This window comes from Oncorhynchus keta, chromosome 18 (assembly GCF_023373465.1).
Source record: "Oncorhynchus keta strain PuntledgeMale-10-30-2019 chromosome 18, Oket_V2, whole genome shotgun sequence".
NCBI lineage: Eukaryota > Metazoa > Chordata > Actinopteri > Salmoniformes > Salmonidae > Oncorhynchus > Oncorhynchus keta.
The window spans coordinates 23,440,968-23,463,348 of NC_068438.1; the positions used below are offsets into that span (position 1 = coordinate 23,440,968).

Below are 22,381 nucleotides of genomic sequence, written 5' to 3' on the forward strand. Positions count from 1 at the left end.
TTTAATAACCGATTAAATGTTAATTGAACTAGGAATAATTCACAACATAGATAATTCATGTATATTATCTATACAGTTTATAAGCATGTTTAAATATTTATTTTAGCCTAAAGTTGACATTTGCCACAAATCACACATCCCAAATACTGAACTATGGGTGGAATTATGCAAAACATAAAGTAAAAAAAACATAAAGTAACTCTAAAAATCACGCAGTGTTATTTGATAGATGAGTCCCTATTTGCGCCCTCCCTCCTCTCGCATCCGATGGCTGTCTCTAGGTGATTTAGTGCCGCCAGTCTCGAGCAGCTGTCCAACATGGCGATCACGGGAAACGGATCTCTCACTATTTCTCTCTCTGTTTTCGTGATTTCAGCAGCGTTTCTTCTAAAAGGTAGGATTACTTACTCATGATGCATGTGTATCAAAAATGTTTGAGCTCATGGAGTGAAATAACATACCTAAAACTTGAAAAGGTTGGTGCGCGATGCGCGATGAGCTTCTCCTGAATCTCAGCATCTTCACTTCGCTTCTTTTGATCTTACTTCAACTTGCACCGTTTTCTATGTAATCTCTGCTGTAACCCGTGTCCCTATATACAAAACAACATGCCATTGTTTTTGGGGACCTTTGGATAGCATGTCAGTCCTTTTTATATTCTGAAAGTAGCCTGTTATGTAGGCTATGTTGCACCTCAAAAGTGGTAAAAATTAATACATGAGATTATCAACCAATAGCCTACTATTTTCATTCATTAAAAAAAGCATAGGCTACAGTGTAACGTCAAGCTACCACTGTAACTTCTATGTTCCACATAATTGCCAGTGGAAGTTTCCTCGGTGTAACATAAACAGAGTGGTCAGGGTAAATGTATTGCAAATGCTCACAGTGGCTAATATTTATGTTCAATAACTCGAATGCCTATTATACTCTAGTACTTTAGTGCGCTGAAAAACACGCAATGCAGATACATACAGTAAACTGCACTCATGTCACCGCTGCGGTGAATAGGTTTCGGGCGCATTGGCTCCTACCCACAACATATCTCCTTACTATTATCCTATTATACAGGTTCACAGTTAGAGCTTGTCTACGTATTATTTCCGGCGAACGGGATACTGATGGACCCAGAAATCTCTTGAGTTGTCGGATTGCAAGGAATGTATGACCTGCCTGACTGTTCCTGTTAGTTGTAGGCTACATAGACTGATATGCTGATACGGTGCATGCACTATTCTATAAGGTAAATGACGTCCAGAACCACGCCAGTATAATTTCATATAGTCAGCCTCAGACACTGTAGCCAAAGATCTTTTCACACTCATTTAATTTACGCTAGTGTTGTCGTGTGAACAGTAGCCTAAAATGTAGTTTTTTCGCGGCATGATTTGTCGCTAATAAGCAGTCAATTTGTAAGATACGTTATTTTTTTAAAGATGAGTATAACATTCTTTACAGGTCTGTTATGCTGCTCATATGTAGCCTTTAAATCTCGCAATTCAAAATCAACAGGTCTTTCTCTCTCTGTGTGTGTGTGTATGTGTGTGTGTGTGTGTGTGTGTGTGTGTGTGTGTGGATGGATGTTTGGGGGTGGGGGGGTCTATACAGGATTGCACCATTTGTTGCTCAGAAGCCTATCAAAAATAAAGCGAAAGTGCCTACAGAAATTATTCATACTTATTCCACATTTTGTTGTGGTACAGCCTGTGTTCTCACCCATCTACACACAATACCCCATAATGACAAAGCGAAAACATGTTTTTGACATTTTTGGCAAATGTATTGAAAATTACATACAGAAATATGTAATTTACAGAGGTATTCACACCCCTGAGTCAACACTTTGTGGAAACAGCTTTAGCAGCGATTACAGCTGTGTTTCTGGGTACGTCTCTAAGAGCTTTCCACACCTGAATTGTGAAACATTTGCCCATGATTCTTTTCAAAATCCTTCAAGCTCTATCATATTGGTTGTTGATCATTGCCAGAGAACCATTTTCAGGTCTTGTCATAGATTTTTAAGTAGATTTAAGTCAAAACTGTAAATCGGCAACTCAGGAAAATACACTGTCTTCTTAGTAAGCAACTCCAGTGTATATTTGGCTATGTGTTTTAGGTTATTGTCCTGCTGAAAGGTGAATTAATCTCCCAATGTCCAGTGCAAAGCAGATTGAACCAGGTTTTCCTCTGGGATTTTGCCTGTGCTTAGCTCCATTCCATTTATTTTTTATCCTAAAAAACTCTACATTCCTCTACAAGTATGGATTTGCCCCTAACATAGCACTTTGTATTCAGGACAAAATGTGAGTTGCATTGCCACATTTGTTTTGCAGTGTTACTTTAATGGTGTGTTGCAAACAGGATGTACGTTTATTTTGTATTTTTATTCTGTACAGGCATCCTTTTTTCACTCTGTCATTTTGATTAGTGTTGTAACTACAATGTTATTGATCCATCCTCAGTTTTCTCCTATCATAGCCATTAAACTCTGTAACTGTTTTAAAGTCATCATTGGCCTCATGGTGAAATCACTGAGTGGTTTCCTTCCTCTCCGGCAACTAAGTTAGGAAGGACCTTGGGAGTCCATGGAACTTATTATGTGACTTGCTAGGCACATTTTCAATCCAGAACTTATTTAGGCTTGCTATAACAAAGGGGTTGAATACTTATTGACTCAAGACTTTTGAGCTTTTCATTTTTTGTGAATTTGTAAAAAAAAAAAAACACTTTGACATTATAGGGTATTGTGCTTAGGCCAGTGAAAACAAATCTAAATGTAATACATTTTAAATTCAGGCTATAACACAACAAAATGTGGAAAAAGTCAAGGAGTGTGAGTACTTTCTAAAGGTACTGTACATGTGTACTGAGGTAACATGGGAAACTACAGGTTTTCAATGGAGGACTGTTGAATGGAGTGTAGTCTGCATTGAGTAGTGATTGATTACCATTCACCGTATTTTAGAGCTTCACTCTCTTGTCACCATTAATTTAATTAATCTCTCTCTGGGTTAAATGCCAGAATGCATGCAGAATACACAATAGCTTCCAATTTTTATTTTTGTATTTTACCTTTATTTTTTTTCAATGACGGCCTAGGAACAGTGGGTTAACTGCCTGTTCAGGGGCAGAATGACAGATTTGTACCTTGTCAGCTCGGGGATTTGAACTTGCAACCTTTCGGTTACCACTAGGCTACCCTGCCAATACAATATCCTAAGTGGTGCAAGATTAGAAGATTATTGCATTTTTTGTGGGGATGAAAAATTCAAAGCCAAGAAAGACCTATGGATGCAGATCTTTCATTTATTTGATTTTTGTTGCATAAATAAATGCAGGGAGAGGAAAACAAGAGGTTTGCTGACCTAGAAACACTGTACAGCTGTAACAACTCCCACATATTGTTAGGAACAAAGTTGACCAGGCTTGGTAGGATACCATTTAGATACAGTGCCTTAGGAAAGTGTTCAGACCCCTTGACCACATTTTGTTACCACATTTTGTTACGTTACAGCATTATTCTAAAATTGATAGAAAAAAAACTCAGCAATCTACACAACATACCCCATAATGACAAATCAAAAATCGTTTTTTTGAAATTGTTGCTAATTTATATAAAAAAAAGTATTCATACCGTTTACTCAGTGCTTTGGTGAAGCACCTTTGGCAGCGACTACAGTATAAAATCTTCTTGCGTATGACGCTACAAGCTTGGCACACCTGTGTTTGGAGAGTTTCTTCTCTGGAGATCATCTCAAACTCTGTCAGGTTGGATGGGAGCGTTACTGCACAGCTATTTTCAGGTCTCTCCAGAGATGTTTGATCGAGTTCAAGTCCGGGCTCTGGCTTGGTCACTCAAGGACATTCAGAGACTTGTCCTGAAATACCCCTGCATTGTTTTGCCTATATGCTTAGGGTCGTTGTCCTGTTGGAAGGTGAACCTTCACCCGAGTCTGAGATCCTGAGCGCTCTGGGGTAGGTTTTCATCAAGGATCTCTCTGTACTTTGCTCCGCTCATCTTTGCCTCGATTCAGACGAGTCTCCCAGTCCTTGCTTCTGAAAGACATCCCCACAGCATGATACTGCCACCACCATGCTTCACCGTAGGGATGGTGCCAAGTTTCCTCCAGACGTGATGCTTGGAATTCAGGCCAAAGAGTTCAATCATGGTTTCATCAGACCAGAGAATCTTGTTTCTCGTGTTCTGAGAGTCTTTGTGTGCCTTTGGCAAACCCCAGAGGGCTGGCATATGCCTTTTACTGAGGAGTGGCTTCTGTCTGGACACTCTCCCTATCCAAGGCCCTTCTCCTCCGATTGGTCAGTTTGGCCGAGGCTGTTGTATTCTTGGGGACCTTCAATGCTGCAGAATTATTTTGGTACCCTTCCTCAGATCTGTGCCTCGACACAATCCTGTCTCGGAGCTCTTTGGACAATTCCTTGGACCTCATGGCTTGGGTTTTCCTCTGACATGCACTGTAAACTGTGGGACCTTTTATAGACAGGGGTGTGCCTTTCAAAATCATGTCCATTCAATTGAATTTACCACAGGTGGACTCCAATCAAGTTTTAGAAACATCTCAAGGATGATCAAATTTGAGTCTCATCGCAAAGATTCTGAATAGTTATGTAAATAAGGTATTTCTGTTTTTTATTTGTCATACATTTTCAAAAATGGTTAAACCTGTTTTTGCTTTGTCTTTATGGGGCATTGTGTGTAGATTGCTGAGGGGAAAAATATATATTTAATCCACTTTAGAATGAAGCTGTAACATAACAAAATGCAAAATGTGAAAAAAGTCAAGGGGTCAGAATACTTTCTGAAGGAACTGTATGCCTTTATAGTGAGAGTAGAGCACCAAAGAGAAGGGCAAAGTGTAAGGTCGTCTGTGTGTAGCTGGTGAAATGAGTCAGGCGCAGGACAGCAGATATGAGTAATAGCAACACTTTTACTCAAAAATCTAAGTATATACACGTAATATACACGGCCACACAATACGGACCACAATACAACAAACAATCACTCACAAAAACCATGTGGGGAACAGAGGGTTAAATAATGAACAGGTGTGTGAAACAAAGACAAAACAAATGGAAAATGAAAAGTGGATCGGTGGTAGCAAGAATGCCGGTGACGTCGAACGGCGCCCGAACAAGGAGAGGGACCGACTTCGGCGGAAGTCGTGACACAAAGTCTAACAAGATCTTGCTTAGCTGGACTAGGCTTGGCAGGCATTTATTTGACATCAAGCCTGTTTGGTTAATATCTGAAAGGAAAGATTTTTAATTTAGACAAAAATATATATTTCACCTTTATTTAATTAACCAGGTAGGTCAGTTGAGAACAAGTTCTCATTTACAACTGCGACCTGACCTAGATAAAGCAAAGCAGTGTGACAAACAACAACACAGAGTTACGCATGGGATAAACAAAAGTGCAGTCAATAACACAATAGAAAAATATACAGTGTGTGCAAATGGAGTAAGGAGGTAAGGAAATAAATAGGCCATAGTAGCGAAGTAATTACAATTTAGCAAATTAACACTGGAGTGATAGATGTGCAGATGATGATGTCCAAGTAGAAATACTGGTGCGCAAAAGAGCTACTTCATCCCCAAAAAACAATATGGGGATGAGGTAGGTAGTTGGATGGGCTAGTTACAGATGGGCTGTGTACAGCTGCAGCGATTGGTAAGCTGCTCAGATAGCTGATATGGAGCGATACAAAAATAAAGATTTAAAATCATTTTGAAAGCATCTTGTAAATAGTGTATCTCTCCAGGGGGTTCCTTTATCTCTCTAGGGAGTTCCTCTGTCTCTCCAGGGGGTTCCTCTGTCTCTCCAGGGTGTCCCTCCATCTCTCCAGGGAGTTCCTCTATCTCTCCAGGGAGTTCCTCTGTCTCTCCATGGGGTTCCTCTATCTCTCCAGGTTGTCCCTCTATTTCTCCAGGATGTTCCTCTGTCTCTCCAGGGGTTCCTCTGTCTCTCAAGGGGTACCTCTATCTCTCCAGGGATTTCCTATATCTCTCCAGGGGGTTCCTCTATCAATCCAGGAGTTTCATATTTATCTGCAGGGGGTTCCTCTGTCTCTCCAGGGGGTTCCTCTATCTCTCCAGGGGATACCTCTATCTCCAGGGGGACCCTCTATCTCCAGGGGATCCTCTATCTCTCCAGGAGGTTCCTCTATTATAATACACGTCAGCTGTGATCTGATCATGGTATTTCAGACGGTTGCATAATGCTTCTTTATTGTCAGCTCCACCTCATTCATCAGTGCTGAATGATGGTGAAATGGATCAATAGAAGCGGTCATGGATCCTTAAGTAGGCCTGTACTGCTTTTGGTGTGTTTCTCTGATAAACAAAGTAAACGTATGCTTGTTATTGTGCTTTTGTTTGCCATACAGTTTTCTATGTGTGAAATGGATGGTGATTGAAGATGCTGTTGAAGGGTTTGGCTTTGAAACAGAGTGATTCAGGGCTGCTGTACTGTATTCTGTCTCTGTACTGAGTCATCACCCTCATCCTTCACAGGCCTTGGTAACTGAACTGGCATCTACTAGAATATCTTGTCCTGTGTTCTTCACGTATACTGTATACAGCGCTTTAACAGTGTTGTTGACTGTAGGGCCAGGATACTGATCCTGTCCACTTCACTTGTTCTGTATGCTCATAGCAGATTTGAATGATAAGTAGTAAATACAGGACCATTGATATCATGTGGACACTGTGGTTGGAAAATTGCACAGTTCTCACAACCTGCGGTGAAATGCAGTTATCCTGTTTCAAGTTACATTTGACACCGAAGGTAATGGCCCATTGATATGTGCCAGCTCGTGAAATATTTCACTGCCTGTACATTTGGCTCACTACATCATTTGAAACAATAATATACTCGTCTATTTAAAGAAATTGAATTTATAGCTCATTAAATTTACATTAGATTCTGCTTAATAAACCTCCCCCTAATTGCTAGATAATGCAGGGCATTACTTTATGTGGTGGCAGTAATCGATGTTACTCTTAGTTAGGGAAGGGAAGGCTGAGACGTTGTAGTTCTTCTCAGTACAATTTTAGAAAGAGAGAAGATCCGGTAGCCACTGTTGACATCCATAAGAAAATCAGCTACTGCAGTTTTGCTAGTCACTACTATCTGATGTAAGACAGTACATTTCAAGCTGTGTGGGTAGCTCTTCAGACAGAGCTACCCAGTGTCCACACACGTTTTTCAGTGAGCTCTTTCTGACTGCTCCTCTGTACATGGCGACAGGTAGCCTAGTGGTTAAGAGCCCAAAGCTCTTAACCGAAAGGTTGCTGATTTGATATCCCGGGCCGACGAGGTGAAAAAACTGTGGATGTGCCCTTAAGCAAGGCACTTAACATTAGTTTCTCTGGATAAGCCCGTCTGTTAAAATGTGAAGGGAAGCAGGGAACCTAGCTGCAGTGTAATTAGCAGTCTCGTTGAGGTTCCACTGTTGTATTGGTCTTGAAGTCATACTGGGTGAAGGCATGCAGCTATAGAGGGGTGAGAGATCATTTGGTCAGAAGGGATGGCCATTGGCTACGCCTGGTGGTGCCTACAGAATGTCTCTCCATCACTGACCTTGTATAGCCTTTTAAGGCTCCTAGGATGCATCCCAAATGGCACCCTATTCCCTTTATATTGCAAAAAAAGTAGTGCGCTGTATAGAGAATAGGGGGCCAAAGGTAATGCACAATATAGAGAATAGTGTTCGATTTGGGATGCATCCTAGGAGTCATTTCAGACTAATACATAGTCCATCCTTCAAGCCTTCGGCAGGGGAACACAATACAACTATTTTCTGTCTCTGTAAAATAGCTTTTTGCTAAATAAACGTGTAATGCCAAGGTCAAAGGGCAGGGAAAGGGGAATTGTTGACATCCTATTCACTTTAGAGTTATTTTTGGATGGTATACAAATCAGACCTCCCACCTTTTTGTCAATGGAATTTTCACTATAAAGTACAGTGAATTGTCAGTGAATGAAGAATGCTGAAAATAGTATCGAAACAACAACATTGGCTGTTGAACTAATAAACAGTCAAATAGCAGTAAAGGACTGGTGGCGGGCCCATTGATGAGTCAGTGGACAAAGTGCTTCATTTATGCCAGTGCTGTGATAATGAGGAGGAGGAGTGGTATGAATATGACATTGTTCTCTCTGGGCCCTGGATCTGAGGGTCCTCACTGCATTGTCTACATTGCCTGGCTGTGGCTGTGCGAATCATTTCCGCAATGAGAAAATTAAGAAGCAATGTTGTTGTTTTGGAGGGCATAGAGTGCACATTAGTATGCCTCATGGAGCAGTCACAGCACGCCATTAAGAGAGACTGTGGACCAGTCACTGGCTCACAGCACAGCACCTCGTAAATGGAAACATGGGACAGTTTTACTGCAGAACAGAACATACTCTATCAACAGACATCGCACAGACGTACAGTCCCTAACATATACAGAACTAGGACCCCAATTATTCGACTAGTCGATTGTTTGGTCGATAGGCTGTTGGTCGACCAAGATTTCTTTTGTCAAGCAGTAGCAAAAATATATATAGTACGAGTGAAAAGTTTTGACACCTACTCATTCCAGGGTTTTCATTTTTTTTGTACTATTTTCTACGTTGTAGAATAATAGTGAAGACATCAAAACTATGAAATAACACATATGGAATCATGTAGCAACCAAAAAGTGTTCAACAAATCAAAATATATTTTATATGGGAGATTCTTCAAAGTAGCCACCCTTTGCCTTGATGACAGCTTTGCACACTCTTGGCATTCTCTCAACCAGCTTCATGTGCCTTTTGGCTGGTACTGTACAGTATATATACAGCTGAAGTAAGAAGTTTACATGCACCTCAGCAAAATACATTTAAACTCAGTTTTTCACAATTCCTGACATTTAATCCAAGGAAAAATGTCCTGTCTTAGGTCAGTTAGGATCACCACTTTATTTTAAGAATGTGAAATGTCAGAATAATAGTTGAGATAATTATTTATTTCAGCTTTTATTTCTTTCATCACATTCCCAGTGGGTCAGATGTTTACATACACTCAATTAGTATTTGGTACCATTGCCTTTAAATTGTTTATCTTATGTTGCTTCAATGTATCCACATAATTTTCCTCCCTCATGAAGTCCCACCTGCAGCAAAGCACCCCCACAACATGATGCTGCCACCCCCGTGCTTCATGGTTGGGATGGTGTTCTTTGGCTTGCAAGCCTGCCCCTTTTTCCTCCAAACTTAACGATAGTCATTATGGCCAAACAGTTCTATTTTTGTTTCGTCAGACCAGAGGACATTTCTCCAAAAAGTACGATCTTTGTCCCCATGTACAGTTGCAAACCGTAGTCTGGCTTTGTATTGGCGGTTTTGGAGCAGTGGCTTCTTCCTTGCTGAGCGGCCTTTCAGGTTATGTCAATATAGGACTCGTTTAACTGTGGATATAGATATTGTTGTACCTGTTTCCTCCAGCCTCTTCACAAGGTCCTTTTCTGTTGTTCTGGGATTGATTTGCACTTTTCACACCAAAGTATGTTCATCTGTGGGAGACAGAACACATCTCCTTCCTCAGTGGTATGATGGCTGTGCAGTCCCATGGTGTTTATATTTGCATATTATTGTTTGTACAGATGAATGTGGTACTTCAGGCGTTTGGAAATTACTCCCAAGGATGAACCAGACTTGTGGAGGTCTACAATTTTTTTCTGAGGTCTTTGCTGATTTATTTAGATTTTCCCATGATGTCAAGCAAAGAGGCACTGGGTTTCAAGGTAGGCCTTGAAATACATCCACAGGACCACCTCCAATTGACTCAAATTGTGTCAATTAGCCTATCAGAAGTGTGGTGGTTAATTTCTGTATTACAAAATGAGGAGAGAGACAAACTTCACACACTAGTCAGAGTTATACTTAAACTACATCTTTAATAATAAGAGCTTTGCAATAGCACTGACTTTCAATGATGTGCCATTTCTAATGAACCATTGAAAGTGGTACAAAGATCTTTTATAGCCAAGATACACCCCTCTCAACCTACATGACGAACAACAGATACATAAAATGGTCACAAGGTTAAGATTTGTATGAAAGGTCTACAATACATAGCAGACAGCAACTGCTGTGTCAACAGTTTTCATTGTAAAGACCAGTGTCTGGTCCTCCTACTCCAAACTGGAACCGTCTCACCCTGGTACGGTGTAGCACAAAAACATTACCTCATGTTATCTGGAATGCTCTTTAGGTTTTATCACCCAAAGACATCGGAAATCTAATCTGTCAGTGCTATGTCATAGAGGCCCTCCTCAGTAGAACACTCAAACAATAGTTAACGGAATATTCTATTCTGTCGAATAAAACAACCATTATAATGCAATACAAGTATTATAACATAAAGCACAAAGTGGATGTCCTAACCGACTTGCCAAAACTATAGTTTGTTAATAAGAAATTTGTGGAGTGGTTGAAAAACAAGTTTTAATGATTCCAACCTAAGTGTATGTAAACTTCCGACTTCAACTGTACATATTTTTTATGGCACACGAGACACCTGTGTTATTCACGTTCCATCTAAGTGAACTAATCCATTGCGGAGGCCGAGACTAATCCATTGCGGAGGCCACTGGGATGGCACAGTCCAAGCAGAATGGGAGTGTGGCTAAGATGTACAATGCATGTCTCTCTCCAGAATGTGCTCTCTCTCCCTAATTTGTGCACAATCATTGTTTCATAACTTCATTGTGTGAATTGTTTGCATTTGATTGCTAGTCTCTATCAATTCCCCATTACATATATCACCAGTAGTATATTTACTGTTAATTGTTATATTTTAGAATCTACAAGTTTGTTTGGTTACGGTAATGTCTATTAATGCATTTAATATATTAGTATTCCAGTCTTTTACCGTTCTCAATGTTGGAGTGGACACGTTGTTTGGAGAGCGCACAAGCTATGCTACAATTGTGGGAAACAAGTTTGTTTTATTTCATTCCATTTATGAGTTTTGTCAATTTAGTCATTGTATTTTGTTTGGAGCGCTCCTGTCAATGTTGACTAAGGACGCATACCTGATTACGTATGGAAGTAGAACTATATACCACCTGGCCTGCATGTAAATGTAGCCTTATAAATGTGCCCATTTGAGGATCTGGTAATATTTCTGATTGGCTTAATGCACTACCACTAATGAGCTGGAGCTTCTCAAAGTAATGTTTTCTTCACCTCAAACAGCAAACGAACAAAGTCTGTTTTTACGTCCATTGAGAATGACAATAATTCCTCAATGTATTTGAAAAATCTTTCTAGCTCTCTCCCTTTCGATAACCACTCACCGTGAAAGGAAGAAATGTCATGCTCTGATCCAGTGGAAACAACATAAAATAGGCGTACCTGATTACTTCTTATCCCTTGCTAAAATAGCCTACAGCTGTGTCTGTCCCGAGCTCACTGGCAGGGCCCAAAATATTTTCTAAGATGTTGCAAGGAGCTTCAGGCTAGACCCAAGTTAATAGTTGATACAATGTTTCAACTTCATTGTAGACAGGCCATGCGTAGCCAATGTGATTTATAGGATATTTATTTTTATTAGGATATTTTCTACCTGCAGGCTGTAATGTTTTTATTTGTTGGCTTTATAGGCTATTTTTACATAGTTGGTAATGGCAATAGAAGTTAGGTTTATGTTTGTATAATTTTCATTTAGATCTGGATAGAATTTTGATTAACCACATGATTTTGAGATATGAAGATGTTATTCTAATTGAAATGAAACTGTTCCACATAAATGTACATATGAAAACCATGACTGGCACGCAGATTGGTAGAAATTGTAAGATAAATTGACATTCCACATGAGAAAGTTTGCCGACTCCTCATGTAGCCTATTACTGGCAACTTCAGGAGAGTAACGGCAGAATCTACGAAAGCCAGTAGGAGTGGGAAGAGGATGGAGAGGACAGGTTAAGGTTTTTTTCTTCTGGTTATCTTGATGTCTGGTTCCCTCTTGAGTTATTTGTGTCTTATTTCATCAAACATTGAGCGTAAAGCCTTAAACAAGCTCAATGCATATATAGTCGATTTTATTAAAACACATAAGGAGAGTTTTCAGACCCCTTGACTTTTTCCACATTTTGTTACGTTACAACCTTATTTCAGTCGACCAAGATTTTTTTTTGTCGGGAACAGCCCTATATAGAACAGAGCTTATCGAGAGACATGTATCTGCCCACCATCCACTATCCATGTATCACCAGTGTCCTTTGGATTTTTTGTCTTAGAGGGATGTAGTCATTCAGAAGTTAAACTTACAGAGTCATGTCCAGAGTTTCCGAAAAGGTAAATAGTAGCTAGTTGCAGGCGTACATGTTTATATTTTAACAAGAACAAATGTTCTTGGAAACTTCACAGCTTGCATGCAGTTTATTTAACTAGCCTCACAGAGAGGAGGTGGAACTATTCAGAAACCATGACAACAGCTGAGAAGCATCCTCAGTTCTAAGACTAGATAACTGTTGATCAATGTGGAGGACAGAAGGCCCTCAGCTTTCTGTGAGGGAGAGAATTACTAATCGATAATCTGTACAGATCCAGCTTTCTGAACGAGAGACTCAGCCGATCAATAGATGTACAGATGCTGCCAGAGGAGAGGAGAGTAGGGCTGGCTGGGTAAGTGGGAATACCGTATTCAACTGATCTGATAAATACTCCAGAATGCCAGGTCATCAGATTGTCTCATAATTTATCTCATTGGACCAAGTAAATGGGTGAGACTCTGTTTGCTCTGCCCTCCATGCATCAACAGTCATGCTGCAGTCACTCCCCATCAGCCATGGTTAAGTGATGTGGTTCCATGGTTAAGTGATGTGGTTCCATGGTTAAGTGATGTGGTTCCATGGTTAAGTGATGTGGTTCCATGGTTAAGTGATGTGGTTCCATGGTTAAGTGATGTGGTTCCATGGTTAGGTGATGTGGTTCCATGGTTAAGTGATGTCGTTCCATGGTTAAGTGATGTGGATCCATGGTTAAGTGATGTGGTTTGCTTTGCAGATACTTTCATCCAGATTGAGTCAAATGGCAGCCACTTTATCCACTTTCCCAGCTGGATGTGACTGGACTTTTTGGAGGGCAACGGTGGGATGTCCCACCTGCCATCAGAATCAGTTGTCCTCTGGAACCCTGCCCAGTTCACTAAACTAGTCTACTGGAGGAGTCAGTGAGACAAAGGGGTTTAGTAATGACTGCTTGTTGCCTACTGACTTCATCATCCAACATCTGCATGTTGTAATGGTGTTACTTCACCTTATAGGCAGTCATTTAGCAACTGTCTGTTAGCAACGTAGTCGGTCAAACACCCGATTCTCTGGTCCATGACCTTCGACTCACCGTTTTACTCAGACATTTATAACATCCTTTATGTTCTAGCATGATCAGTGAGCAATGAATTGGTCAATGAAAATTGAAAAAAATTAAGTTATGTCGAAGAATGTAAAAAGCCTCTTCACGAAAGCCTTTTCAGGTAAATGGTATCTGAAGTAGCATTGCCACTGGTCTAAAGCATACTTTGAAGAATGTTGTCAATAAAATGTCACAAGCAGTTATTGTCCCTCTTGTTATTAGAATATATTATATAAAGTATTTGAACACATTATGTGCTGTCAATAGTAAACGTTTACTTGCTGCCACAACCCTCTTCCTTTTAATTGTTTTCCAGTGGTAAAGGGCTTAAGCACTTAGCAATAGCTAGTCCAAGAAAGAAACATTTGGAATATTATGTATTTCAAATGCATTTCGTAGAATTGCCCTCAAGAGTTGTCACTCACAACAGCATGGGGCCTTGTATGACGTCAATGCAGCAATCATGATGTGCCTGTATGAAATCTTATTAAGATAGGGTCGTATAGGACCACGGCAACAGTGTACGCAACTAGAAGTTGTTATCATTTCTCAAGGTCGTTTACTGTGTGGTATAAGATCATATTTCTGATGTTTACATGAGAGAGGGTTTGCAGTCTGACAGTAGTGCGCTGCAAGCCTGAGGCGTCAGCCTCTTTGAGTTATCAGCCTGACTTAAGAACAATCTTAATTACTCTCCCTCACACACCTCTAATCCGTCATTGTCAGTTGAATCAGGACTGTGCAACCCAAGCAATAATATTAATTCACCCAAACCAGCAGCCCATTGATTACTTCTCATTCTTGGTCCAGTGCTCTGTCTGTCGAGGGACGGCGAGACAGGAAGGCAATATAGTTAATGGAAGGCGAAAACTCAAAGTCACATTGCTACCCTTTAAGATGACAGGTATTAGAGAGGAAATATGGGCTTCATCCATGGGCTGCCAAATGGCAGACTGTTTGTACTTAACATGGAAAGTGAGCCCACTGCAAACTATCTAGTCTGTTCAGTGGTACAGGTGTCATATTCCTACCACTTTATGGACACTCCATACCACAACCGTACTAGTCCTCTTATAATTCATTATTCTCCCATCCTCCTTGGTGGTTTTCCTACTGCAGCTCAGTCTACAACCTTATTGTCACTCATTGCAATTTTCGATTGGCTAACAAACTCATTTGGCCACAGTATAGGCTATCTAAAAGACATGGTTAGTCTTTATTTGAAGGTTGCATCATGATGAGTGTTTATAGCAACTTATAACATAGACCCGCCACTTGCACTGTCAGTAAATAAAATTGTTTCTGTACATCACATTGAACCACATTTTAATGTAATTTTTTAAAATGACAATTTAATCACAGGATAGATTTTTGCTGTACAGGAGCAATTAGCTTTGTCTGCAGTGGGGGTTTAATTGTCTACATCAAAACAATCATACTGTAGAAGTTTCTGCAAACTCTCCCTGCTCATATCACCATTCCTCTTGATGTTTGTCCCTCTGTAACTATTGTCCCAGGTAAGCACTCTCCATCCTCCTTTCCTCCTCCTCTCCTCCATCTTCCTCTCCTCCATCCTCCTCTTCTCCAGACTTGACTTGTCCTTTATTCATCCTGAACACTGAGGCCTCTCCACAATGTTAATTTAATTTCACCAAGTCATGCCCATTGATTTCTCTTCACATAGGCCTAAAACATAATAAATGGGAAATAGTTTTCACCAACAGGGCTATTTGGACTCATTTGTTGTCTCATTGATGACAGTGACTGTCATTTGACATTTAGGACATTTTGGAATGGTAGGCAGTCCAAGGCCAGTGTGGGACATCTCTGGGATCTGAAAACACACGTTACATACTACGTGTTAACTTAAAACACCTTACAAAAAGTCGCAAGTGATGTACAGTAAGGTCAGAGAGTTTGTGTTTGTGTAATATTTACATGATGCATTATGTTTGTTTACGCTCAGTGGTCCGACAAGGACCCATCCCAACGCGTCTATGTCTGCTCCTTGTGCAGTCAGTCTACACTTCAAATGAGAATTTACTCTCCTTCACCTCAAAAGCCTGATCCTCTGATTCATGTGTATACAGCATGCCTCAGAGGAAGGCTAACACTGCTGGTGTTTAAATAGATATCAATAAAGGAAAATAGGACAGGCTTTGGGATGGTGTTGAAAAGAATAGCATGTCTAGACCTAATAACATCACAACACAGTTTTATTAGAAAGCAGCATGAGTTATGACCTGTGAGCACTAAGATGACATCCATCAATTTAGAAGTTTTATTGGAAAATGTAGATAAGCTGTGCTGCTGCAGTGGAAGATGTAACTGGTTTATTTAGCATAAAGTAGTTGAGCAGGCAGGAGAGGGGAGGAGGATAGTTGAGTTAGGAAGGGAAAGGATGGGCCTTTTTGACAAAGGCTCTGTTGGAGGAGCTATGGCTAATTTCCCCAGTTTGAGAGCAGGCCTGTCTTAACTCTGGTAATTGGGTTGGTATTAGGAAAGTTGGATCTTGTTCACATCTTATTAGTTCTCAGGTGGACAAGCAGACAGTCACATGTTATGTTACAAGAGTTCAGTTGAAAGAGGACGAGACTATTGAGTTGGGAGAGGAATGTTTTTTCCTGTGGACTTGTTTGGTCATATTGTTGAAGTTTGATGTGAATTGTTATTACTTTGAAACTGTGAGTGATTTGTGTTGCCTTGTGGTCATGAATCGATTAGCTTGACTAAACTATTTAAGTAGCATTTAAATTCAAGGGGGGTATTTAAAAAAATATTTTCTTTTTCTACATGTTTTAATTGGCTGCCCTCTAGGCCAAATCATTTGAACCACTTCACATTTAGGCTTTTATTTTTTTATTTTTGAGTTTTCTTCTCCAATAAATGTTTGGTGATATGGTGACAAACAAACTTGATTGTACGTCTTATCACAGCGTCACATATTCCCTTAAAAACAACAACAGGATCTGAACATTCCCATTAGTATTTAAGTAGATGGTTTCATCTTTTTCCACATATGCTATAACTTTCTAATTTGACTTTTTTTCTGAGTGATTTTCAACAAACTTTTGAAAGCTTTGCATAATCTAAATAGGCTCAAGTAGTGTGGAAGGAATGGTTCAGAAACCATATCATGGATCCAAGAGCACAAGCGAATCACTCTGTTCCTTCAAGCCTGACTTTTAAATGGTAAAAGATATGGTAGTCCCTAGTACGTTTCACATTAAACAATATAAAAGCGACAAAACACCTGGAAAACCTTTGAAATACATTTGAAGCAGATCAGTTTGTGAAGTTTCACCAAGCCACTATTTGTTTTACTCCAAAGTTGTGAAATACGGAATGTAGTTGTGAATCACTTTGGCAGACACATTGGTGTCATCTTAAATCCCACATCTGCATTTATTTAAATGTATTCAGTGCTGTGAGGGTTGTCACTGTATAATACATCAGGATGTGCAGGTTTCATGTATTAGACTACTCTTACTGTCTGCTGCCTCCCTCCCTCTCTGTTTGCAAAAAGGCTCTTCCAGTTTTTAGCGGGTGCAGCCAAAATGCCTGGCAAACTTCCCAATCGGGCCTCATCAAATATATAGTATCTAGGCCACCTTATCACCCAGCAGTTAAATCAACTCAGAAAATACTTTGTTCCAAATTGACCTTCGTTCTCTTTCTTTCCCACGCTATCTCAACACAGCAGAAAGGAAACCAAGATTTTAACAGTTGATTTTATTCATGAAGTTTAAAAAAAGATGCTCCAACACAAAGGATCTTTGAAGGGACAAAGTTGCTTTGGTTGTAAAACGAATAATCTTTTTTATTTCATTTCATGTCTACCGTCTGGTTGATAAAAATGATAATTTAAAAATGATCTGTAATGCCATTTTGTTTGATATTTTTTGTTGAGAGACCTGAGAGACCGTCATTTAGCCTTTAATGTGCTACATATGTGCCACGTTCCAGCTCCCTACCAATGTGCATTGTCTGATAATGAGGGCTTGTAATTAAATAATTTCATTACACATAACAGGCTGTGGGCTGGATGGCTGGCTCGCCATACAGAGGTGATGACTTGTGAGAGAGGACAAGGCTATAGTGTTGTGGGTTCTGGTGTCAGATAATGTCTCCGACTCTGACACGTACCAGAGAGACAGGCTCAATTTATCCGCTCCGACATCAATCCACATGTCTTGCAGTTAACTATGCTGCCTGGTTTTGTATGTCCTTTCAGATCATTCCATATCACTTCTAACTCGAGTAGTTCTAGGTTTGTCCAGAACCTACCACTGTGGAGATTGAGGTCTGCTATCACCAGAGTAGTCGACTCCCAAAGATACTGGTAACTAACCCAAGATAGTGCATCATTTACAATGGGAGCAAATAAGCACAGTGTCCAGAACACGCAAGGAGGTGGGCAGAGCCAAGCACGAGCTCGCAAGATCTAATTGGCGTGTTTAGCATGTATTTGCATAGTTCCATTAGGGAATGGCTACTCTGTGAGGTGCGCGTGTGCAATAACTCTATTCACCTTTGCACTCCTTCTAAACAATGCCATTTTTTTGCAACTTTGGCAAAGGGCCAATTTTACAAAATGTTGTGCACTCTGTTTGTGACAGATTCTGTTTTATTCTATCTATTAACTATCTGGTTTTCCCCTTTTATCTGTGCTAGTACTTTCATAACTTATTGTGACAGATTTGATTTAAAAACAAAAATGATGGTTTAAGGCTCCAGTACTAGGTTTAAGGCAGATCTCCAGCACCAGGTGGGCTTAATTTGGCAGAGACTATATTATGTTCACTTCACTATTTCACTCACAGCCCTTTGTGGTTGGACATCTGCAGGCGGAACATTTCTGTTACAGTTCTGAGGAAAACATGTGACTTGGAGAGGGATTTGTTGAACACACCCACTACACCCCAGTCGGTTAGGATCAATGGTTATGATCAGCTACAGGGAGAAAAGTCAGAGCTAAGGTAACTGGTAGAATGAATGGTTGACTGGCTGTCATTTGCAGAGACTTAAGCCTGTCATAGAACTTCTCTATGGCGGGGCTTTGTGTCACGTACTGTAGACCAGGTTTGGAGACATTTCTTGAATTGACTCATGAAGTGAAGAATTTACATTGAATTCAATTTGAATTTCAACAATCTTTAGTTATGGTATTGGAATGGAATTGGAATTGTAAAAACATTTAATCTGTTTAATTTAATTTAATTGGAATTCAATAGTTTTACATTTCTCAGTTAATGGAATTAATGCAGTCAGTACAGAAATTGACTGCAGGATTAGTTTTAAATCATTTCAATTTATGTTTCTATATTTCCAGTATATAGTCTGTCTGAACAGTGACATTATCAACCTGAAAGCCTGATGGAATTGAATTGGAATTGGAATTTTGGGGGGATAATATTGAATTTGGAATGTAATTATTAGAATTTACCTAACTTTGGAATTGAGAGGGATTTAAATATCTCTGAATTCAAAGATTGACCTGGAATTGGAATAGAATTATAATTGAATTTGTGGAATTAACCCCAACCCTGCTGTAGACTTGGTTGCTTGTTAAATTAAGTTAAATGGAGCTGTAATAATGCCCAAAAGAATGACTGACTGCCTGTTTAATGACACCCTGCATCTCCGGGGAAGCCACCTTCTGCCCGTCAGTCACTCAGTCAGTCCATCTATTGAACATCTAACTGACATAATTATGCAAACACTCTAACCTTGATCGTATGTACAGTTGTGGCCAAAAGTTTTGAGAATAACAAAAATATTAATTTCCACAAAGTTTGCTGCTTCAGTGTCTTTAGATATTTTTCTCAGATGTTACTATGGAATACTGAAGTATAATTACAAGCATTTCATAATTGTCAAAGGCTTTTATTGACAATTACATGAAGTTGACCCTCTTTTTCAAGACCTCTGCAATCCGCCCTGGCATGCTGTCAATTAACTTCTGGGCCACATCCTGACTGATGGCAGCCCATTCTTGCATAATCAATACTTGGAGTTTGTCAGAATTTGTGGGTTTTTGTTTGTCCACCCGCCTCTTGAGGATTGACCACTAGTTCTCAATGGGATTAAGGTCTGGGGAGTTTCCTGGCCATGGACCCATTATATCGATGTTTTGTTCCCCGAGCCACTTAGTTATCACTTTTTTCTTATGGCAAGGTGCTCCATCATGCTGGAAAAGGCATTGTTTGTCACCAAACTGTTCCTGGATGGTTGGGAGAAGTTGCTCCCGGAGGACGTGTTGGTACCATTCTTTATTCATGGCTGTGTTCTTAGCCAAAATTGTGAGTGAGCCCACTCCCTTGGCTGAGAAGCAACCCCACACATGAATGGTCTCAGGATGCTTTACTGTTGACATGACACAGGACTGATGGTAGAGCTCACCTTGTCTTCTCCGGACAAGCTTTTTTTCCGGCTACCCCAAACAAGGGGAAGGGGATTCATCAGAGAAATCACTTTACCCCAGTCCTCAGCAGTCCAATCCCTGTACCTTTTGCAGACTATCAGTCTGTCCCAGATGTGGCTTCTTTGCTGCTGCTATGCCAGATTAAGTGATATGACATGCTATTCTATAAAATAATTTCTCAGTAATTAATATTACCTGATTGAGCTAATCATGTAATGTAATTAACTAGAGAGTCGGGCACCACTAAATAATATTTATAGAGCTGTTATCTTCCGAATAAACTCTTAAAGATCTAGTAATATGTTACATCAATTGCAGTCAAAATTAATCGTCATCTTAATTCAGTCTCATCTGAAAGTTGTACATTCTTGGTTATCTGCACGAACCCTGGCTCACAAGTTGAATCAGCAATACAAAATTGGGTTTAATTATTTATTTACTAAATACGTAACTAATCACACAGAATTACACATACACATAATTAGATCATAACTTGATTACAAATTACGTCATAAAGGAAAACGTCCCTAGCGGGCGGAACAGATATGACAGCTTGTTACACAAAAGAAAAGTGTCTGGGTTTGAGTGAAAGAGCGGGAAGACTGAGGAACAAAGGGAAGAAGCTTTGCTATCGTCAATACAGATTCTTATGCATTCTAAATTACCGCCCATTTGGAATAGGAAAATGCAACAAATTTTTACTCGGAACTGCGCTTCGGTAGGTTGGTGGTAGATGGAAGGCCGTGTTGCCCAACTGAGTCCTTTGAAGAATGTCTCTGGTGGTCAATTGGATACGTTGTAGTAACGTCATTGAGTGATAGACGGGATACTCTGTCTGTTCCTTCCTAACCCTCGTTTGCATCTGCTGTTGCTAACTCAACGGCTAGGAGGTATCACTTCTGTAGTGAATAAGAGTTCAAAGTACATACCATTCGCAACCAAAGCTCACGCTGATGTTGGCTTCGTTCTGTAGTTATTATCTGAACCATTCTGACATAGGACCGTCGTCCTCACGTCCTCGGAACAGGAGGTTATATTGTCGTCAAGGGCTTATATAGGAAGGGAGAGGAGGGTGTGTTTGGTATACCCCATGTACCTTCACAGGGGCGGGCCACTGATTGAGCAGAGCCCTATCTTATGAAAACCCTTATGAAAACCCAAATCTCACATTTTAGAAGCTAAAATCACATTTCATCCCATCATGAATAATTTCATATTCAAACATTTAAATTGAACAACAATTCCATGTGAATCCGATAACTCTGATGTGTAGACTTTCCACTGTAGAGTTTATGTCATCTTATCATTGATGAGAATGTCTCAGATGACAACCGAACTGACATCATATTCATTAAGTACCACCGCATATTTTCCATTGGTCGGATTACAAGAATATAGTTCATTTCCCCCCACCTTCTGATGTTCCCAGAATCTCTATGTTAACCAAGGGTTTTGCAAATGTAACCTCAGTAGGGTAGAGAGAGGAAAAAGGGGGGAAGAGGTATTTATGACTGTCATAAACCTACCCCCCCAGGCCAACGTCATGACACTGCCCTTCTTGAAGCCAGGCAATCCTCCAAAAGTCTTCGCCTCAATGTGCATGTAGATGCACTCACACCTGCTTGCTGCCATTCCTGAGCAAACTCTGTACTGGTGGTGCCCCGATCCTGCAGCTGTATCAACTTTAGGAGACGGTCCTGGCGCTTGCTGGACTTTCTTTGGTGGCCTGAAGCCTTCTTCACAACAATTGAACCGCTGTCCTTGAAGTCCTTGATGATCCGATAAATGGTTGATTTAGGTGCAATCTTACTGGCAGCAATATCCTTGCCTATGAAGCCCTTTGATGACGGCACGTGTTTCCTTGCAGGTAACCATGGTTGACAGAGGAAGAACAATTCCAAGCACCAACCTCCTTTTGAAGCTTCCAGACTGTTATTCGAACTCAATCAGCATGACAGAGTGATCTCCAGCCTCGTCCTCGTCGACACTCACACCTAACAAGAGAATCACTGACATGATGTCAGCTGGTCCCTTTGTGGCAGGGCTGAAATGCAGTGGAAATGTTTTTTTGGGGATTCAGTTCATTTGCATGGCAAAGAGGGACTCTGCAAATCATCTGATCACTCTTCATAACATTCTGGAGTATATTGTATATTGCAAATTGGCATCAAACAAACTGAGGCAGCTGACTTTGTGAAAAGTAATATTTGTGTCATTCTCAAAAATATTTTGGCCACGACTGTACATTAGGATAGTTGAGTTAGGAAGGGAAAGGATGGGCTTTTTTGACAAAGGCTCTGTTGGAGGAGCTATGGCTAATTTCCCCAGTTTGAGAGCAGGCCTATCTTAACTCTGGTAATTGGGTTGGTATTAGGAAAGTTGGATCTTGTTCATCTTATTAGTTCTCAGGTGGACAAGCAGACAGTCACATGTTATGTTACAAGAGTTCAGTTGAAAGAAGACGGAGCCTAGTGAGTTGAGAGAGGATTTTTTTCTGTGGACTTGTTTGGTCATATTGTTGAAATTTGATGTAAATATTACTTAGA

The 22,381-nt window shown here is 40.2% G+C and overlaps 1 protein-coding gene across 3 annotated transcripts in view; it reads left to right on the forward strand.

Annotated features, from left to right (window-relative positions):
* The first annotated feature begins 260 nt into the window (after positions 1-260).
* The window catches only part of cadm1b (cell adhesion molecule 1b), a 162,844-nt gene continuing 140,723 nt past the window's right edge, over positions 261-22,381 (forward strand). For 2 of the 3 annotated variants that reach the window (XM_035756089.2, XM_035756091.2), the window contains exon 1: positions 261-394. In XM_035756089.2, the coding sequence (XP_035611982.1) occupies positions 319-394 (76 nt within the window). In that variant the 5' untranslated portion in view covers positions 261-318. The remainder of the gene's footprint in view (positions 395-22,381) is intronic. The other variant, XM_035756090.2, reaches the window with a different exon arrangement.